Source organism: Lactuca serriola, chromosome 4, assembly GCF_051521515.1.
Source record: "Lactuca serriola cultivar US96UC23 chromosome 4, Lser_US96UC23_V15, whole genome shotgun sequence".
Lineage (NCBI taxonomy): Eukaryota > Viridiplantae > Streptophyta > Magnoliopsida > Asterales > Asteraceae > Lactuca > Lactuca serriola.
Genome location: NC_136411.1, coordinates 44632146 through 44653349, shown reverse-complemented (window position 1 = coordinate 44653349; position 21204 = coordinate 44632146). Strand labels below are relative to the sequence as shown.

The following is a 21204-nucleotide window of genomic DNA, read 5'->3' as shown; positions in this document are numbered from 1 at the left end:
GGGAAGTTTCCTATCCGGACCCTCTGATCTAAAATAAACTCAAAAAATAAGTTATTTTTTTAGCTAGCTGTGAAGCGAGAAACACATAAAGACAACGAACGCACCGACCTAATTAACGTAACGAGTTTCAAACAAAATTTTCGATTATCAATATCATCACCAAAGTTTCAACTTTAAACAATAAAAAGTAAAAATAAAACACGCGGTTAAATCGAAAACCGCATATAACATGACTCCAATCAACAAACGGTCTAAATGGAGTTGCTTTATCTTCTCTGCTCAATCATCTCCACCACTCTTATCTCCTTCACTCTCTCCCTCCTCCTCCCCTTCCGCCTCCTCCTCCACCGTCTCTTCCCTCGCTCAACGACCGCCGACGCAACCACTTCGATCTCCCTCTACGATGGCACCGTCTGGCACGAACGCCGTCGTCCCGTTCACCATTCCTTCAAGTACTCCGTCCGTTACGCTTTCATTGACCTCGATCACACACCTCACGCTCCACCTCACCACCTCTCGCCTCAACAAGCTCGCGATATTGCTCAAACCACTGGTCCTGTGTAAGTCCCTAATTGTATTTAAGCCTTGCTAATTTCTGTGAATTTTAATTGCTCTGCATAAATTCAATTCTTCAATTTCAATTCCAGTAAATTGAATTCTTTAGTAGTTACATTGTCCATGGATTATACGATCGAGATCAATTATGTTTGGAAATTGAGATCTCTTGATTGACTTTTCCACCTTTCGCTTAGTTTCCTCTTGACAATTCCTCCTAGCGTCGGATACGAACAAAACCCCTTAAGTTTGTACTATTGCTACAACAAAGAAGGCTCAAACACAACCTTAATCAAGTGCATAGCTGAGGTCTGTAATCCATTTCTTTCGATCTCTCTATTTTGTAATATCATTACCTTAACATCATTCCTATTTCCTGCTTTAGGTCACCAATACACCATGGGGAGAAAGAGTACAGTTCCTTTTCAACCCAAGTTCTGATGTAGTCGCTAAACCCCTTCATGTTAGCCCTTTCATGGTATTCAATTGACTTAAACACACTTGCAAACAAACATGTAGACATAGATATGTATGCATAAACTGATTTGATTTCATGTTGATTACAGGATATGCTTGGGAACTGGAGTATAAGAACAGATACACCTGGGGATAATCTTGTGGTGAATATTTCCGTTAAACATCCTAAACATGGCGACTATTTCACAGCTTCCTTGAGGGCAAATAGGGTATCTTCATCATCAGTTGATCATGCAGTTTTCTTCTGGTTAATGCCACACAAAGTTGCACTCTGGATCTATTGGCATGTAAGTGTGTGTCAAAATTCAAAATTCAAAATTCAAATACAGTTTAATATATGAGGCACCTCAAAATTCAAATACATGATGCAGGCTTTGAAGCTATGGTGGAAGAATGTGGTGTTTATCATGCACCCAAGGTATGGAAATTCATCGTATAAAGAAGATGCATTGAGACGAGATAGAAGTTTTGCATGTTGTCAAGCTTTTGGAACACAAAGAAATGAAAGTGGGAAAATCGAAAAGAGTATTGAATCCGACTTTTTTGATTCTGATGTGAACAAAAAGGATCGATGGTTTCAATGGACAGATGCTAAATGGCCTTGGTGCTGAATCGATTAAGTCATTGTTGTAAGATTATTTGAAAATTGATTTATTAAGATAATAATATGTCACATTGAATGAACATATGATGATTGTAAGAGTATTGTATTAATAAGAGAAATGACTACAACATGTTGAAAACATAATATAAATCAAGTTACTTGTCTTTGTTATTTTACAACAAATTAAGTAGAAAATACAAGTAAGTAAAATAGAGAGAGAAAAAGGGAAATTAGTTTCACTCTTTGTCTCAGACCATATAACAACACAACTTTACATTATAACCTCAGTTGGTGCAATCAAAACCATGGCAAATTGAAAGCCAAATAACAAGAACAAGTAACAGAAGAATCCCAAGAACAACTAGTTTTATTTTCATGTTTTGATACCACATCTTCCTTCGTATTTTTGTTCCCGCTTTCTTAAACTCTTGTGCCTTGAAAAATATACAATAAAATAAAATAAAGAATTAGTAAAATATGTTATACGAAAAAAAATTGATTTAACCAAATAGGAAAATGCACATACTGAATCACGCAGATTTTCAGCCTTGTCGTTTAAAGTTGTAAGGTTTTGTCCTCTATCAATAGCCTGAAATGTAAGATCAAGAATGTTAATGTCAATATAACAAACTAACAAACTACCAAAATAAATATAAAAAAAATAAAAACATACAAACCTTGTCTATGTTCTCCAACATTATACTTTTAACTTCTGAAACTTGTGCTTTCACTTTTATAAGTTTCTCAATCTCGTCTGCATGTTCGATTATGTATTGCATGTGTTCTTTCATTATAGGGCTGCATTCACAAATCGTGTTGGTGTCAATTTAATATAAAAACATGGTTAAATATATATAAAAAAAAACATAATTTTTTTTATAAGTACCCGAATTCCTTGTTGAGACTTTTGGCAACTGCTGTATCGGCTTTACCACCACCATATCTTTTCTTGAAGTCTGCTCTCACACGTTCAAGAAATGCAATTGATATTTGTTTGCCAACTGATTCTTTTGCAACAACACAATAAGCTGAAATTTTAAATCAGAGTAATTGTGAGTTATACAATTTCGTGACTCAATATTTTAATGATCATGTTGTTATACAAATATTTAAATACCATACGTTTCAAATTTGTAAATGTTCATGATATAAAAAAGGAGTTAAAATGGGGAAATGTATGGATTAGCTGTTCTTGAATATATGATGTTGTTTAGTGTTAGAAGGATGAATTTTGGCATGAATAAAGTTTATAAACCCTAATCCCCAAAAACCAGTTCAGAATCTAAAGAGACCCTTTTTCACCCACAACATACCCTACTTTTTTATGGCACTTTCGTCTTTCAATCTTATCAAATTTTCATTCAAAGCAAACCCTACCAAAACATATTTAATCATCCAAGAACAATCTAAAGTCTAAACCATTCTTTGTAAGCCAATCAAAACAATCTGAATTTTACCCTTTTAACAAAACCCTGAACCTCGCAAAGCAATTTCTCTATTTCTTCCCCAAATTCATCAGTCAATTAATTGATTAACATGTACGTAAAGCAGAGTAAGATCTCGGACGAAATACAAACCAACTGTCAGATCCAGCTGAAAAAACGAAGAAGGAAATAGAAGAACTTACCGTAACCATCTTGGACTAAGAAATTGAAGGTATGGTGATCACAATTGTACGTGAATTTGTTATTAGTAGAAGGTAGTTTTTGAAGGCACTGAGTTGCGATTGCGGGGAAGTTGCCGGTGAACTCGGTGTACTCGGCCAGAACCATTGTTCCTCGAGCTACGAAGCTGTAGATGAAGGATTCCTGACCCATCAAGTTTGCTTTTGGTTTGAGTTTTCTCTCGATTTAGCTCCGAGTTATGGTGGGAAGAAGGAGAGAGAAAACTCAGTGACCGATATCCGCAGATGTTCTCCGACACAGTTCCTCCTTTCACATTTTAAGAAAAGTATTTCCCACCGGTTGCCACAGTTTTCATTTTAATACTAATAAAATTGGCATGGGATGTTTAAAAATAAAATATTCGAATGATTAATTTTGTTTTTCCGGTTTTAAAGTTAAAGATATTTTGGTGGAAAAGGAAAAATTACATGAGGATGGGCTAATGGTTACTTTCATCGATTGAATTTTTGAGTAAATTACAGTTTCAGTCCCTGTGGTACTTATCTTTGCTTCAAGTTTTAAAAAATTTATACGGATAGTTTTCATGGTTTTAAAATCTATTAATGTTGTTTTTCTGGGCGTTACCATCAATAGGTAATGACTATTTTACTCATAAATTAAGTCTATAAAAGATATAAACTACAAGTACCATATATGTAAATTATTACAAAAATTGAAATAAGAACTCAACCATTCACTTTCTATCCTCCCTACCTTTCTATTTTCTCTTTCCCCCCTCCCATCAACAGGTAAAAATTACGTACGATGGAATAACACATAAGATTATGGTGTTTATAGAGAATTTATGTTAGAGGATATGAACCAAATGAGATTTTACTCGTAGGTTTCTCTAACGCTTGCGTGTTTACTTTATCAATTATACTTTATAGGTAAGTTATATAACCATATAGATTTAGGTAGTCTTTGCTGCGTGGTCTCTTCTGTCTGCGTCACGCATACCACACGTAGACATAAGCCTTCGCAGACTGTTTGTTTTTTTGAAGACCGTAGACCTAAAAATGTCTGCGTGCCCTCTTCTTGGTGCAGATGTGGACCAAAGTCTTATAACATCTTCAAACATCTTCTAGTCTAAAAAACATGTATATCTTTATTTTCTTTTTTAAGTTTTTTTTTTAATTTATATTTTTTCCAACTTTATTAATGATAAACATTTTGAAAAAAAAATTACAAAACTTAAAAAAAACGTTCGACGATACAAACATGATATTTTTAACAAAGTTATAAATAAAGATTTAATATAATAATAGTCGTTAAAGTTGTTTATATAAATATGAAAAAATCATAATATATTCTTATATTTTTTTGCCAAATTTTGTAAAACATTATTTAATACAGTATCATCAATTTCTCGAGAAAATATTTATGGTACGTTTTTAATGGATTTAATTGAAAAAATTGAAGTTTATTTTCATCGATTTATGTATCAAATTCTTTGATCACTAATTATAATGTTTAGTTATAACTTTGCAACCAAAGTTGTTGGTTTTTATCAAATATATACGTTAATTCATACCATTTTTATTTTTATTTTTTATACAATAATACATAAAAGTTGATCTAGATCCATTAATTACTTATAATAAAGTCATAAAAATATTAAAAAATCACTTTGAAGTTTAAACAAACCAGTTTATTTAGATTTAAGTTTATTTTAGTAGTCCGCAGATGTTAAAAAAATAAACAGTCTTCTTTTTTTAGACTGCAGACGTTTGATCCACCTCTTCTACTGCAGAGGTCTAAAGATGTGGTCCGCAGACTGCAAACATTTTGTCTTAGAAAAAAAACAAACACCTTAATCTCTTTTATAATAGATAAAATGTTATATCCATCATACTATGAATTGTGTGGTGCGTCACATTTAGTTGATAAGTTAGTTTATTTTTTGAACTTTTTTAAATTGTTATGTTTGACAAACCAAAAAATAGCTTATAAGCCAGCTTTTTAAAAAGTTACTTATACTAGTTTTTCATAATTTTTTTTTTCAATATACCCTTAACTAATTATAAAAATATATTATTTTAAATGTCCTTTTATGTCATTTTATATATTTAAGTTAATTTTTTTTATCAGATATTATTTTTATTAGTTAGTTTTTCAAGTAACAACTAACCTTTTAACTATTAACTAATTTTTCAGCTATTATATCAAACATAGCCTCCATATACTTAAGTTTAGGGACTTATCATAGCATTATGGAAAATGTTACAATGCATAATATAATTGCATATAACACATAAAAGCATTACAAAATAGTTTGATGGCCATATTAAGAGGATATTTTCTAACAACATTCATCAATGATACCTCATTTTCTTCTCTTTGCAATATCCCTAGTCATAAGAATTTTCGGTCTGGGCAAACAAGACAAATCTCTTTAATTTTGAATTTTGATATTGAGAACTTTAATAATATTCATTTTTATATGTTTTGTATGTATGAAGGTTTCGGATGCAATACGTTGAATTTTCTTGTCCGACAATCTCTAAATCATCATTATTATTAAACTTTCGTTTTTAGCTTGAATGGAGGCTCAATTAGCTTTTGTTACCTTCCCTTTTGTACCAAACAAGAATAAAATCAGTTTGACGTTAAACACATCGAAGACTTTGTTAATGTATTGGATGTTGGTGACAAAAATAAAATCTCTAAATATATATATATATATATATATATATATATATATATATATATATATGTGTGTGTGTGTGTGTGTGTGTGTTATAAATTTGATGTAAGTAAAATTAAACTAAAAAAATTAAACTAAAACATTATAAAATAAAAGAAGGAGATTTGAGAGAGTTTTGAACACTTAGAAGATTGTATTCAAAATCGTGTGTTTATTTCTTTCACATTTGATAGGTATTTATATTACATATCATCATATTCTTACATCATCAAAGTAGTAACTAAATAGTTAAAGGAAACTATTTCAAGGGTGAAAAACTTTCATCCACATGCTATGTCTAACTCAATAATTTTATGGCTTTGATAGTTTCATTTTACTTACTTCTTTTTATAGTTTATTTTAGCATATTTTCATTCAAAATTTAGTTAATTTACATGCATATTTCCCTTTTTGTTATTTTATGACCATTTCAGGTACTTTCTAGTTTCGTGACCATAATTGTAGATTTTAAGGAGACTAGCATAGCGGGATCTTCAGGAAGCGATTGGATTTGGAGAACAATAAAGATCTTTTGGGCTTAATATCTATTGGAGGTGATGTATAAAATGGGCTTTAGATGGATGGAGCATGGAAGAAGACGGTCTCTTAATTAAATGAAGATCGAAGAATTTTTCAAGCGTGCGGGAATTAATGATCGGGCGAATACTGTGACATCCCCAATTTCTCGGCCAGAAACGACCGATTTGTTTATGTTTGGTTTTTAAAATCAGAGTAATCTTTTAAAGAAAACAGTTGCGGAATTTGTTCCCAAAATAAAATATGATAACCGTTTATCAAAACGTTTCTCAAAGAGAATGTATTTTCATTAAATAATAAAACCTCAGGATGTCATGTTCCGATACAGACCAAAAGCATAAACAATATAAAATAGACCTTACAACAGTTATTCATAACTACTGGCCTATAATCCAAAATCTCTCGTCAAGTCCACCAACTTATACTCTTGTGCCATTACCTGTAATGCAAAGAAAACTGAGTGGGTCAGGCTTGGGAGCCCGGTGAGCATATAGGGTTTTCAACCCACAATAATATAATTATTATATTCAACCATCAAACAATCAACTCAATTACTCATCCCTATTATCCTTCTTAGGATTTTACCCTAGGAATTCAACTACTCGTCATTCATTCATTCCTAAGGATTGACCTAAGGAATTTACACAAACTTCCATTGCTACATAAGGCGCATCTGCCAGCATTATCCTTTAAGCGCCTTTGCCAGGATTACGTCATACACTATGAGGCATGACTGCCAGGTTTATGACATTCTCTTTTAGGCGCATCTGCCGATATTATCTTATAAGCGCATCTGCCAAGATTATCCTATAAGCGCATCTACTATTGTTATGACAATCTCTATTTGGCGCATCTGCCAAGATCACGACATTCACTACTTGGTGCATCTACCGATATTGTTCTCAAGCGCATTTGCTAGTTTTATGACATTCTTTAATTGGTGCATCCACCAATATCATTCTTAATCATCTTTCATATCTCATCATTTTATCATATACCAATTATCTCATCTACCCATGTTCCACCCAACATATTTGTAGATATAAAATACATATACAGTTTAACTCATTTAAAAATTATATAAAACATCTATTCCACACTCATCTCAAATAAACAACAATATATAAACACATAGCACGTATTTTATAACAAATACTTCATGTTTATGTGTTAGAAGAAAGTAACTACACACCCACACATATAACCAGCAATATACTTAATACACTCGAACCACACTTGTATTATTATCGTGTTTATGAAAGGTAGTATACACTCACTTGATCAGAAGATGATCGGACAAAACTACGACTTGCAGAAGTAGTATTCTTCGGTAGATCTGGAAGATCTCCACAAAAACCGGACTTCTCGCGGGCAGAGCTTCGGCTCGGGAATCGCACTTCACGGGATCTCGGGAGCGTAAAACTTCCTTCTTAACTTGGATATGAGATCCGGGGTGTCGGGATGGCTTCGGGGGTTTACACGCAAAGCTTCGGCACAAAAACGAGGAGAAATGAGCAAATAAGCCAGGAACCCTCGCATCCTATTTATAGGAGGCTGGAGCCTCGGAGTACGCGGGGCGTACTGCGTTACGCGGGGCGTAAGGCTCCGAAATCGTCACTGCATGCGTCATCCGAAGAACTCGAGTGCGAAGGTCGTCATGCTTCGCTGTATGCGGGGCGTACAGCAGTACGCTGGGCGTACTTCGGATATGCCCGGTGACTCCCCTTCGGATAATGCCGGGATTTAATAATTAAATTTAATTATTAACTCTTTAATAAACTTCGAAAATTCATATCTTCTTCATACGAACTCCGTTTTCGACGTTCTTTATATCCACGCGAAGGTGAGACTACACTCTACAACTTTCGTTTAGACTCCGTCGGTTAATTTTAACTTTATTTTTATTATTTATTTTTAATAGGCCGGGACAGAAAAACTTCGTTATAAATTCATAACTTCTTCGTTTGACGTCTGTTCTCGCCTAACTTTTCATCGCTTCGATACCAACAACGAGATCTTCGATTCTCGTTTAGATTGCTTCGGCTAAAAACCGCTCGATCTCAAATCGAGTATTTCAGGCTGCATACCGCTATGTCGAAACTTCGAAAAATCATAACTTCCTCATACGAAGTCAGATTTGGGCGTTCTTTTTATGCACGCTCATGGTTTAACGTATTATACGACTTTCATTTAGATTGCTAAGGCTAAATATCACTATAACGTAAATTCACTTTTTACGTCGCGCTGTGTCGTGCCGGTTCTGTCGCGAAACTTCGACAGGTCATAACTTCTTCGTTATAACTCGGATTTCGGCGTTCTTTATATGTACGGAATCCTTTTAACATATACTACAACTTAGTTAAGATTATTCATTCTAAATAATCTTTCATCAAAAATTCACTTTTTGACGCATATCGTCTCTAAATTGACTAGCCCTGATCTACGGGCGTTACAAATACGAGAGTTATAGGTGATTTGGAGAAGACAAATTGGACTCAAATTGAAGAGAACTTGAAGAAAAATAGGCTAGAAGCTGATTGGACTCAAACTGGGCCAATGGACTATGTTGTGGACGCCCAATACTCAAAGAAGACCCATTCTTCGTAAGTTCATGCGACCCGCGTGGAATTCTTACGCGGTCCGTGTGAGTTTCTGCATGGGCAAATTTGTGATTTTACTTTTGGCTTCTATTTGAGGAAGTTTGGTGGGATTCTTTTAGGAGACTTACACATCCGATTTTGGTGCCTTTTCTCTCGAGATTTTAAAGGTTTTGAAGGCCAAGAACCTTGAAGAACATCATCTTTTCATCTCTAAATCTTGTTGAATGTTTGGTACAATCTTTTCTTACTTTGTTTTCTTGAGTTTATCCATGTTAGGTTAAACTGAACTTGGTTGACTTTTGTGGGATCCTTTGAACTTTTGTTGAGTGTTGAAGACTCCATAAACTAGTTCTTGAATCTTTATGAGAATCTTTTGTGTTTTAATAGCCTATCACTACTTGTATGTTTTTATTCATGAGTTTAAATGTGTTTGTGGTGATTAGTTGGCTAATTTCTTAATTAAGTAAAAGTTCCTCAAATTAGCCAGCAACAAATGATTCTTGTGTTAGTTTTGCTTCACACAATCATAAAAACATTTTCTCCAACACGGTAGTGAAAGCATTTGACTCCTCTTGGATTTGATGATTTTTTGTTTCTTAATGCTAGTTGACTTTCACTAATTACATGCTTAATGGAAACTGTGATTTTAACTAAGGAAATTGTTATGAGCTTCTGTAACAATTTTTAACAACTAAGAAAAGTCTAGGTAATCTCAAGCTTCCTGGATTACTATAGCCAAATTAAGGATCTAAAACAAGTATTGCACCATTAGATTCTAATGATATGTTCATCAAAAGTCAAAGTGAGGAAACCTTAAGTCAACCATCTTTCTCTTATTGATTTTACATCAAACTCTTATTTTTGTTGAAATTGTCCATTTAAATATTAGTTTAATTCTAGTTTTATTTCAAGTATTTTAAAAAGACCAAAACCCCCATTTTTATTTTTATTGTTATTTTACAAGTATTTATACAAAGAGATTTTCATAGAGTTATAAAATCGAACCAATCTCCGTGGATACGATTCCTTTACCACTATACACTATTTTAGTGTGTAATATTTAGAATATTTATTTTGTTGGCCTCGACAACCACCAAATTTTGGTGCCGTTGTCAGGGATTGGTTTATTTATAAACAATTTGTTTCTCTATGCCTAGATCTCATTGTGCAGGTACTCTAATTTATAACCCCAAAATTAAAAAAAAAAGTATTGTTCGGAAATGAACACTCCTTTCATTGAAGACCAACTTTCTGAGCTAGCTCAGTTAGTTTTGATGATTGGAAGTGACCAAAGTGTGCAACCCACAACTCTTCCTTGCGATAGTTACGCCCAAAATGGACATCATTCCGATACGTATCCATATATACAAGGAGAATGGGAAGAAGTGCAAGAAAGGGGAAGCTACCACTGGTCAAATCAATGGAGTTATGATCAACCTCAACATGATCAATGGTGGGACAACAACTAAGCTTGGGGATACAACCAATACCAAAGCCCATACCAAGCTTGGAGAAATGACCAATATCAAACAACTCCGCAGTTCCAACATCCATATCATCCACATCCTTAACAACCTGAACTTACAAGAATGTCCTTAGAGGACATTTTGAAAAGCATTGCAACATCTACCCAAATTTTCCAAGAAACAACCCAAGATAACCTCAAAAGCTTAGAGCAACAAATAACACAAATTGCTCAATCAATAAGTATAATGGAATCTCAAGACAAACTACCATCTGAAGAGAGCCCATGACATAGCATATATGCCATTCCTTTGAAAGATGAGAAAAGTTTTGATGGCCCAAGAGTGTTATATGGAGAAGAGGAAAAAGGAGTAGAAGTGGAAGAGGCTATCAAGGAGGAAGAAGAAGAAATTGAAAAATATGTCAATGAAACTATAGAGGACGTGTTGGGGGTTAATGAAAGAGAGTTTGAGCCACCCACTACCATTGAGAAACTAACTCCAGTGGTAGAAGAACCACAAGGGCCGTAAATGATAAATATGTCGGACCCTTTAAAGTATACATATCCCGAGAAAGAAGACACCCAACCGGTCACCAGCTTGACCACCATGTCAAATATGGAAAAGTTAGCCACCTTACTGAACAAGTACAAGAAAGAATATGGTTGGATGATTGCTATTACCAAAGGTCAAAGTCCGGTATGGTTCTCCCGTAAAAATAAAGTCAAATACAAGAAAAGAGTCCTAATGGAAGTGTGAAAATTAAAAACTGCTGACACGGGACAAGTTTTTAAGTTTAATGGACATCGGTTGAAGCCTTTATATGGAGGTTTTGATGGAAATGTCCAATTCATCATTCATTTGGACACCCCAAAATATTGAGGAAGAGTTGGTAAGACGTCTCGCCGAAGACGTTAAAGAAGGTCATTTTTGGGAAGCATTGTGCTTTCGTCTTTTATAAACCGAATAAAATGATTTTGAAAATGTTTTTTTTTTGTTTTGAAAGTGTTCAGTTTTGAAAAGTTTCAAGCTTTATTCTCACCTTTGGTCCAAACTTTTGTTGTGTTTTTGAAACCGGAACTTTGCGGGAATCATTCTGGCCAAAAATCAAGTTTTTAGAAAAATGTCAAATTTTGTAGTGCAAGAAGTCACGTGGCCCATGTGAGGATCCTACGTGGCCCGCGTAAGGTCCTATGTGGCTTATGTACGGCCCATTCCTTGCCCACGTAGAAGAATTACCTCCAACCCTGTTAAGCACATGCGGCCAGCGTGCGGGTTCCATGCGGCCTGTGTGGCTAGTTTCAACACTTAGTATTTTTTTGAGCTTCAACTCACACGGCCTTTACGCGGCCATTGTGCAGCCCACGTGGTTCGACCCAAAATTCTTCGGGACCTTCTTTGGACTCGAGACAAAAGAAAGAATGTTACATGCGGCTTCTATGCGGCCCGCACCCTACTCGCACGTAACATGTTGACCGGTCTTTAAGTGTGTTGACTTCCGTTGACTTATGTTGACCTGACGATTAAATGTGGCCTTTCTTCTTCATTACCCCCATCGACTTCTTCTTTTTCTTCTCTACATCTTCTTTTCCCTCTCAAGAACACCCACCTCCATTGAAGCCCCGCACAAAAACTCGGTTTCTCGAAGATCTACCGGTCGGAATCCCGCGAGACCACCGCCACGGACATTTTCCGCCGCATGATCCTCCGATTATGGTCATTTCTGCCCTTACCATATGCATTGAGGACAATGCTTGTTCTTAAGCTTGGGGTAGGGTATTTCCCTTTCTTTTTACTTTTTCATGCATTTTTTTAGATTAGGTTGCATATCATATTAATTTAATTTAATTTGCATTCATTTTTTTTATTTTATAAAATTCCAAAAAGATTTTATTTTCTTCTTTTCCACTTTTTATTTTTGCATAACATTTAGCTTAGGACATTAGCATGCATGCATTTTTGTTGTCTGTTTATTCTCACCCCCTTGGATGTCATGGAACAGGTTCATAGTTATTGTATCATTATTGGTCCAGGATCTTGTTGTTATCTCACACATCGAACCGGGACCATTAGCTGTAGTTTGGGACTTCATACTTGGGATCAATTGCTGGAGCTTAAAGGGATAAGCGATCATGGCCAGGTAGTTTCATGAAGACTTATGCATGCAATACTAATAGCTTTAGGATATACTATAGCAATGAATGTTCTTAACCCTACGGTCCATACCGCTGAGAGGATCACACTTGATCATGTTTGAACCATTACGATGAAGCATTGGTGCTTGTCCCCAAGTAGAATCCATATATGGTCTCTTTACATTTGGACATTTTCATATTTTTTGGAAAATCACAAATTTGAAAAGGAGCTTACACCTTTATGCTCCACACATGGTCATTTTCACACTTAGACCATTCAGATTATTATTACCTTTCGATTCCATTTACATACTTTTGGGAACCAAATTTCGAGTTAAAAATTTTTCTTGATAAGAAAGCAAAAATTCGATATGTTAGTGTATTACCTTCAAGTATCTTAAAAAAACATGAGAAGATTAAACAAGCAATTCCAAGCGGCGATTATCTTAGATGGATGACCAGTTCAATTGTTGAACAAATTTTCCTACATTTTGGTCACCCGACGTTTGATATTCACTTATATAGGTTTGTTTTATTGTATATAGATCGAGTTGTTTTTTTTTCGCAAATTGGTGATGTTGGGAGTTTGTCGAGTCGGATACTACGGGAGGTTTGGGCCAACACTTAGTGAAGTGATTCCTCCAACGGTGCCCAAGTGATGAAACCCAATCACACTTGAGAGTGGCCGATAGACGTGAGATCACACAACTTTCATGATAAGAGTGTACACTTAAAGAAGAGCTCCACGCGAGCCCGTTCATCTGCTTTCTCCCTACTACATATGCTCTTCATTGTATGCATGTTCCATTGGGGCCGCGACTGACCATCCCTCCTTACTCACCTAGAGGAGTTGTCCTGGCTGTGGTTTATGGTTCTATTGTCATCGGATGAAAAAGTAAGAAGATAATAACAAGATTAATTCTGACCATGCTGAGTAACTATGACCAGGTTCTATGGTTCTATCCATTCTTTTTATTTTCCTAGGATAGTTCATCCCAAGTTCATATTAGTCTTGTCTTACTTGAGGAATAGTAAGGTTTAATCTTGTGGTGATTTGATAGTTTCATTTTACTTACTTCTTATTATAGTTTATTTTAGAATATTTCATTCATAATTTAGTTAATTTCCATGCATAGTTTCCTTTTTGTTATTTTATGACCATTTCAGGTAGTTTCTAGTTTCGTGAGCATAATAGCATATTTTAAGGAGACTAGCAGAGCGGGATCTTCAGGAGGCGATTGGATTTGGAGAACAATAAAGATATTTGGGCTTAATATCTATTGGAGGTGATGCGTAAAATGGGCTTTAGATGGATGGGGCATGGAAGAAGATGGTCTCTTAATTAAACGAAGATCGAAGAATTTTTCAAGCGTACGGGAATTAATGATCGGACAAATAGGAGAGGTATGGGTGATTTGGAGAAGACAAATTGGGCTCAAATTGAAGAGAGCTTGATGAAAAATAGGCTAGAAGCTGATTGGACTCAAATTGGGCCAATGGACTATGCTGTAGACACCCAATACTCAAAGAAGACCTATTCTCCGTAAGTTCACGCGACCTGCATGGAATTCTTACGCGTCCCACATGAGTTCCTGTAGGGGAAAATTCGTGATTTTACTTTTGGTTTCTATTTGAGGAAGTTTGGTGGGATTCTTTTGGGAGACTTACACATCCGATTTTGGAGCATGTTCTCTTGAGATTTTGAAGGTTTTGAAGGCCAAGAACCTTAAATAACATCATCTTTTCATCTCTAAATCTTGTTGAATGTTTGGTACAATCTTTTCTTACTTTGTTTACTTGAGTTTAGCTATGCTAGGCTAAACTGGACTTGCTTGACTTTTGTGGAATCCTTTGAACTTTTATTGAATATTGAAGACTCCATGAACTAGTTCTTGAATCTTTATGAGAATGTTTTGTGTTTTAATAGCCTATCACTACTTGTATGTTTTTATTCATGAGTTTAAATCTGTTTGTGGTGATTAGTTGTCTAATTTCTTAATTAAGTAAAGGATTCTCAAATTAGCAAGCAACAAATGATTCTTGTGTTAGTTTTGCTTCACACAATCATAAAAATATTTTCTCCAACATGGTAGTGAAATCATTTGACTCCTCTTGGATTTGGTGACTTTTTGGTTCTTAATGCTAGTTGACTTTCACTAATTACATGCTTAATGAAAATTGTGGCTTTAACTAAGGAAATTGTTATGAGATTCTGTAACTATTTTTAACAACTAAGAAAAGTCTAGGTAATCTCAAGCTTCTTGGATTACTATAGTCAAATTAAGGATCTAAAACAAGTATTGCACCATTCGATTCTAATGATATGTTCATCAAAATTCAAAGTAAGGAAACCTTAAGTCAACCATCTTTCTCTTCTTGATTTTACATCAAACTCTTATTTTTGTTGAAATTGTCTATTTAAATCTTAGTTCAATTATAGTTTTATTTCAAGTATTTTAAAAAGACCATAACCCCTATTTTTATTATTATTATTATTATTTAAAAGTATTTTTACAAAGAGATTTTCATAGAGTTATAAAATTGAACAAATCTCTGTGGATACGATCCCTTTACCACTATACACTGTTTTAGTGTATAATATTTAGGGTATATATTTTTTGGACTCGACAATCACCAGGCTTTTATAACACTCCCCCTTGGATGATATTTTTTCAAATTTGAGTTCAACCTCGGCGTATTGCCTCATTAAAAACCTTGTTAAAGAAAACCCAATGGGAAAAAAACTTTAACGAATGGAAAAAGAGTGCAACATACAGTTAACTCCCCCTCATTTATACATTTGTTATGTTGCGTGTTATGCACATGTCCATTCTGATGCCATGTACATGTTTTCTGAAGATTGTAGTAGGAAGTGCTTTTGTGAAGAGGTCTGCTACATTGTTGCTAAATTGAACATATTTTATCTCAACCTTTTCATCTTTTATAAGCTCTTGAATGTGCTCAAAAACTATGGAGGTATGTGTTTTGTCATGTCGCTCTTGATATATCTTTCTTTCATTTGAGTGACACATGCTATCTTCATAAATTAAAGTTTGAACTTTATCTTTATCTAGTCCATGTACATTCTCTACTAGCTTCATTTAGTATAATTACTTCAGCATGATTTGAGGACGTGGCGACAAGTGTTTGCTTTTAATAGCACCAAGAAATTATGGTGACACCGTTCATGAATACGTATCCAATTTGAGATCAAGCTTTATGATGATCAGATAAATAGCATGCATCTGCATAACCGATCAAACCTTGTTTTGAATCATTAGGATAGAATAACCCTAAATCAGTAGTTCCTCGAAGATATTGCAAAAATATGTTTAATCCCATTCCAATGTCTTTTTGTTGGGGATGAACTAAACCTTGCTATCAAGTTTACAATGAAAGAAATGTCAGGTCTAGTAAGCCCCAATTTCATTTAGATATGGTACTTCTGGACCAAGAACTTCTTCATTTTCTTCCCGATGATAAAATGGATCTTTGTTAATATTTAATGATCTAACAACCATTGGTGTGCTTAAAGGATTGGTATTGGCCATATTGAAACGTTTCAAGACTCTTTTTGTATAATTTGATTGATGTACAAGTATTTCGTTAGGCATATGCTCAATCTGCAAACCAAGACAATTTCTTAACCTCCTTGTTAAGAGAATTTAATTCAACTTGCATAACCTCCTTCCATTTAGCCCAATAATTTCTTCTTTGACATTCAATGACAGATTGTGGTTCGGGATCATCATTCATAATATTATATGCAACTGAATAAGAAAATATTGCACTAATATTATCAGTTTCATTTTGGTCACATATTCTATTTGTTTGACAATAATTTAGTGCGACATCTTCCTTTCATGGGGGAATTTTGATATTTCGTGTTTCTCTAGGAGCACCTTACTCATGATCTAGTGCATTTTCTACTCCTCTTCTTTTTTTGTGTGTTCTTATCCTTAGAACCAAATGGTTTTCCATGCTTCAGGCGTGGTTGTGACATCCCCATTTTCACGACCAGAAAAGACCGATTTTGTTTATGCTTTATAAAAATCAGAGTACTTCTTTTCATAAAAATGTTGCGGAATTTGTTCCCAGAAAAATACGATAAATATGTTATCAAAACATTTTCGAAGAAACGTATTTTATTAATTTTAAAACGTTTGGGATGTTATCGTCAATACAGGAACATAAGCATAAACGGAACTTACATTTATTTACACTAGTGATCTACATGTCCTTAATCTCTCAGTGTAATGTCACTTCGTATCGACACCTGTGATATAAATAAACTGAGTGGGTCAGGTTGGGAAACCTGGTGAGTACATAGGGTTTTCAACCCACAATAATATAATTATTATGTTTAATCAATCAAACAATCAACCCCAATTACCCATCCCCATTATCTTCTTTACTCTTAAGGATTTATCCTAAGAGTCATCTATCCTGCATTCGTTTATTCCGATGTCCCTTACTTCCAGGGTTATAGGACTGGCACTAAATCCATAGCTGCCAATGCTCGTTCGTAAAGCACTAATTCCATAGCTGCTATAGTTTATTCATTGGGTACTAAATCCATAGCTACCAATGTTTATCTAATAGATACTAAGTCCATAGCTACCAATTCCTAACAGGTACTAAGTCCATAGCTACCAGTATTTGTCCAATAGGCACTAAGTCCATAGCTACCGATGTTTATTAGGCGCTAAGTCTACAGCTGCCAATGTTTACTCACATCATCTTTTATCTCTTATCATTCATCTACCCATGTCATACCAAACATATTCGTATATATAAAACACGTATACAATTTAAAACATGTATAAAATGTTCATTCAGCATAGAAAGCAAGTATTCAGATAATATGCACACATAACACTTAGTTTATAAAATACTTCATATCTATGTGTAAGATGAAAGTAACTATGCACTCACCTGAAAGGTGGCAACTCAGCACTCGGACAGCGCTTCGATACTCTCAAAACAATTTCCTTTGATAAAACCTAGTATCAATACCACTAGGGTTTAGTCTAACGATAAGCACGACAAATTAATAGTCTGACTATTATTACTATTATATAAGCGTTAAACGATACTTATATAACTCATAATAATAGCCCAAATAATTATTTTAAGGACCTAATAACATTACTATAATTATTTGGAAGCTATATTAAAAATTGCGTAAGCGTAGCTTACTTACAGCGGATTTTAAAGAAAACCGGACTTTATTTGGAGCAGCGTTTCGAAACCAAAAGACTCTTTTTCTCAGGACTCCGGGAGCCTCGGGGCTTCCTTAGGGTGCTAGGGGTTCACCTAGACTTTAGGGAGGGTTTGGAACCTTAGAGAGAGAAAGAAATCTAGAGAGAGACTGAAGAAAGGTGTAAAAAACCGGCTGCCCTCGCACCCCCTTTTATAGGTGCGAGGCCTCGCAAGTACGTTGGGCGTAGGGAGGTTACGCGGGGCGTAGTCCTTGGATAAGAACAGCAGGTGGCAAGCTCCGGACGGTGCGACGTGGATCAAGCTGGACCGAAGGAAGGGTTCGCATACGCAGCGCGTTCCGAGCTCGGACGCTGGGTGTAATGCGAGGGGCGACATGTCGCAATCCGAAGTAACTTCTGAGACCATCATCGGACGGTTGTGGTGCTGCCACATCATCGATTTAGCAACAGACTTCGTAATTTCATGCTTCAACTTTAAAAATTCGTAACTTTCGCGTACAAGCTCCGTTTTCGACGTTCTTTATATCCACGCAAAGGTGGGAACGTACTCTACAACTTTCGTTTAGACTCAGTCGGAAAATTTTGATTCTATTTTAAATTTTATATTATTAACAGGCCGGGACATGATTGGTCCGTTAAATCCTCATAACTTCTTCATCCGATGTCCGTTTTCGCCCATCTTTTTCTCGTTACGCTACTCTTAACGATATCTTCGATTCTCGTTTAGGTCGTGTCGGCTAAAAATCACTCGATCTAATATTCGAATTTCGGGTTGTACATCGCTAATCCGAAACTTCGAAAAATCATAACTTCTTGATACGAAGTCAGATTTGGGCGTTCTTTTTATTGATGTTCTTAGTTTAACATACTCTACGATTTTCGTTTATATCGCTAAGGCTAAAACTCTCTCTATCGTAAATTCACTATTTACGCCTCCCGGTGCCGTGCCGGTTCCGTCGCGAAACTTCGAAGGGTCATAACTTCTTCGTTATAACTCAGATTTCGGCGTTCTTTATATGTACGGAAACCTTGTGACATATAATACAACTTGGTTCAAATTATTTATTCTAAATAATCTTTTGTCGAAAAGTCGTTTTCGACACATATTGCCTCTAACTTGACTAGCCCGGATCTATGGGCGTTACAGTGGTTTAGACTCTTGAGTGACTTTATCATCAGATTGTCCATATGGAATTTCAATTCGAGCTGGAACATTGACAGCTGGTATATATGATTTAGTCACCCTTTTCATGTCAGTAAATGCATCAGGCAATTGAGTTTCCATTTCTTGGAAATGCATTATCTTTGGAACTTCCATTTCATATTGCTTTGTGCGAGGTTCAAGATATGATAAAGAAGGATCATGCCATGCAACATCCTTTTCTATAATCTTCATTTCTCCCCCTAATGATGGGAAATTTTCCTCATCAAATTGGCAATCAGCTAGGCATGTTGTAAAAAATCACCTGTTAAAGGTTCAAGATATTTTATTGTAACGTCCCAACTAAAAGACTCAAAAAGGTTTCGTTTTTAAATTTCTAAAATAGTACATCATCTCAATTTCATAAACCAGGGTAATCAAAGCTATATTAATACATCATCGTTATCAGAGTAAATCACATAATTCATAAACATGTGGTTTATGCTCTGCAATCATCTCGAGCTCTTCCATTTGAAAACCGAAGTACCTGAAACATAAACTGAAAACTGTAAGCACAAAGCTTAGTGAGTTCCTCAAGATACCACATACCCTACAAATATAAACCACATATTGGGCCCCCGCCCATCCATTAGGCCCCGCTCGGTCTCGAGTCCCACTCGGACTTAGGCCCCGCCCGACATCGATCCCCGCTCGGATTACATATCTGTTAATTACCAGGCCCCGCCTGACATTTCCCCCCACCCGATACACACTTAATCATATAACCATATAATCATATAAAAATATACTATTACTAGCCCATGCAATAACCACAAAGACTATAGCATACCATACAGTCATCGAGCCCCGCCCGACATCAGGACTCGCTCGGCAAGCATAAAAGCACATACTGATAACTAGCATACAATATACTCACCAGGCCTGGCCTGGCATTGGGCCTTGCCCAGTAAGCATACCATCACATAACACATGCAAGAGTAAGGCATCCATCTAGCATCCAAACATATAAACCATCAGGCCTCGCACTCCCGATCCACCATTCGCGGTATTCTAAGCATACACTAAATTATGCCTCGCGTACTACCCTTCACACCAGTACGCCCCGCATACTAGAGTTTCCTCTTAAACCCTAAAACACTCTGAAGGCCATAACTTCTTCGTTATAAATCCGATTCCGACGACCCTTATATCCTTGAAAAGGTAACGAGAAACTCTACACTTTCATCAACTCATATCTTCCATAAAATTTCCCGAACAAGAATCCAATTTCCATAAAACCCGAACTTACACTTTACCGAAATACCCCTTGGCTTAAAAACACAAACCGAACACCAAGATCATCCAAATACATCACCCGCCTCCAAATGAGTCCATATCTCAATTCTTCAAAGGTCATAAGCCTGCTGATACCCAATCTTTGACCACTTCCCGAAATAAGAAACGATTCAGAACATGGCCTTACACTTATAATAGAGATTAACTCATAACCAAAATACATTTCCAACCTTCTTTGAGGACCCATTTTTGTCCTTTGTGGTGGTGCAATGAGGACATATACTGCACACCCAAAAATTCTCAAATGGGATATATTTTGCTTTTGACCAAAAGCAAGTTGTAGGGGAGAATATACATGATATGAACTTGGTCTCATGCGTATCAATGATCCACCATGTAAGATTACATGGCTGCAAACAGAAACAGGAAGTTTAGTTCTCATTATCAATGGTCTATCTATTAGCTGGAGACATTTAATCAATGATTTAGCTAAACCATTTTGTGTGTGTACATGAGCAATTACATGTTCTTCAACAATTCCTACAGACATATAATAGTCATTAAATGCTTGTGAAGTAATTTCACCAGCATTATCAAGTATCACCCTCTTGATAGTATAATCAGGAAAATGTACCCTTAATTTAATAATTTGAGCAAGAAACCTTGCAAATGCCAAATTATGAGTTGATAATAGGCAAACATGAAAACATTTGTTGGATGCATATATTAGGACCATAAAGTATCTAAATTGTCTAGATGGTGGATGAATTGGTCCATATATATCACCTTGAATTCTTTCTAGAAATCTAGGTGGCTCCCTTTAA

At 35.5% G+C, this 21204-nt stretch overlaps 2 protein-coding genes across 2 annotated transcripts; one reads left to right on the top strand and one right to left on the bottom strand.

Moving 5' to 3' along the window:
• The first annotated feature begins 239 nt into the window (after positions 1-239).
• On the top strand, positions 240-1718 carry LOC145101452 (DUF1365 family protein). Its single transcript, XM_079038655.1, has 5 exons — positions 240-560; positions 753-864; positions 941-1033; positions 1122-1319; positions 1404-1718. The coding sequence occupies exons 1-5, from the start codon at positions 256-258 to the stop codon at positions 1641-1643; spliced, it is 948 nt and encodes a 315-aa protein (XP_078894781.1). The 5' UTR covers positions 240-255; the 3' UTR covers positions 1644-1718.
• Positions 1719-1768: 50 nt separating this feature from the next.
• Positions 1769-3604, bottom strand: VAMP724 (vesicle-associated membrane protein 724). Its single transcript, XM_079038656.1, has 5 exons — positions 3264-3604; positions 2523-2664; positions 2314-2434; positions 2163-2225; positions 1769-2070 (listed from the first exon to the last, which is right to left on the bottom strand). The coding sequence occupies exons 1-5, from the start codon at positions 3451-3453 to the stop codon at positions 1921-1923; spliced, it is 666 nt and encodes a 221-aa protein (XP_078894782.1). The 5' UTR covers positions 3454-3604; the 3' UTR covers positions 1769-1920.
• Positions 3605-21204: the final 17600 nt, after the last annotated feature.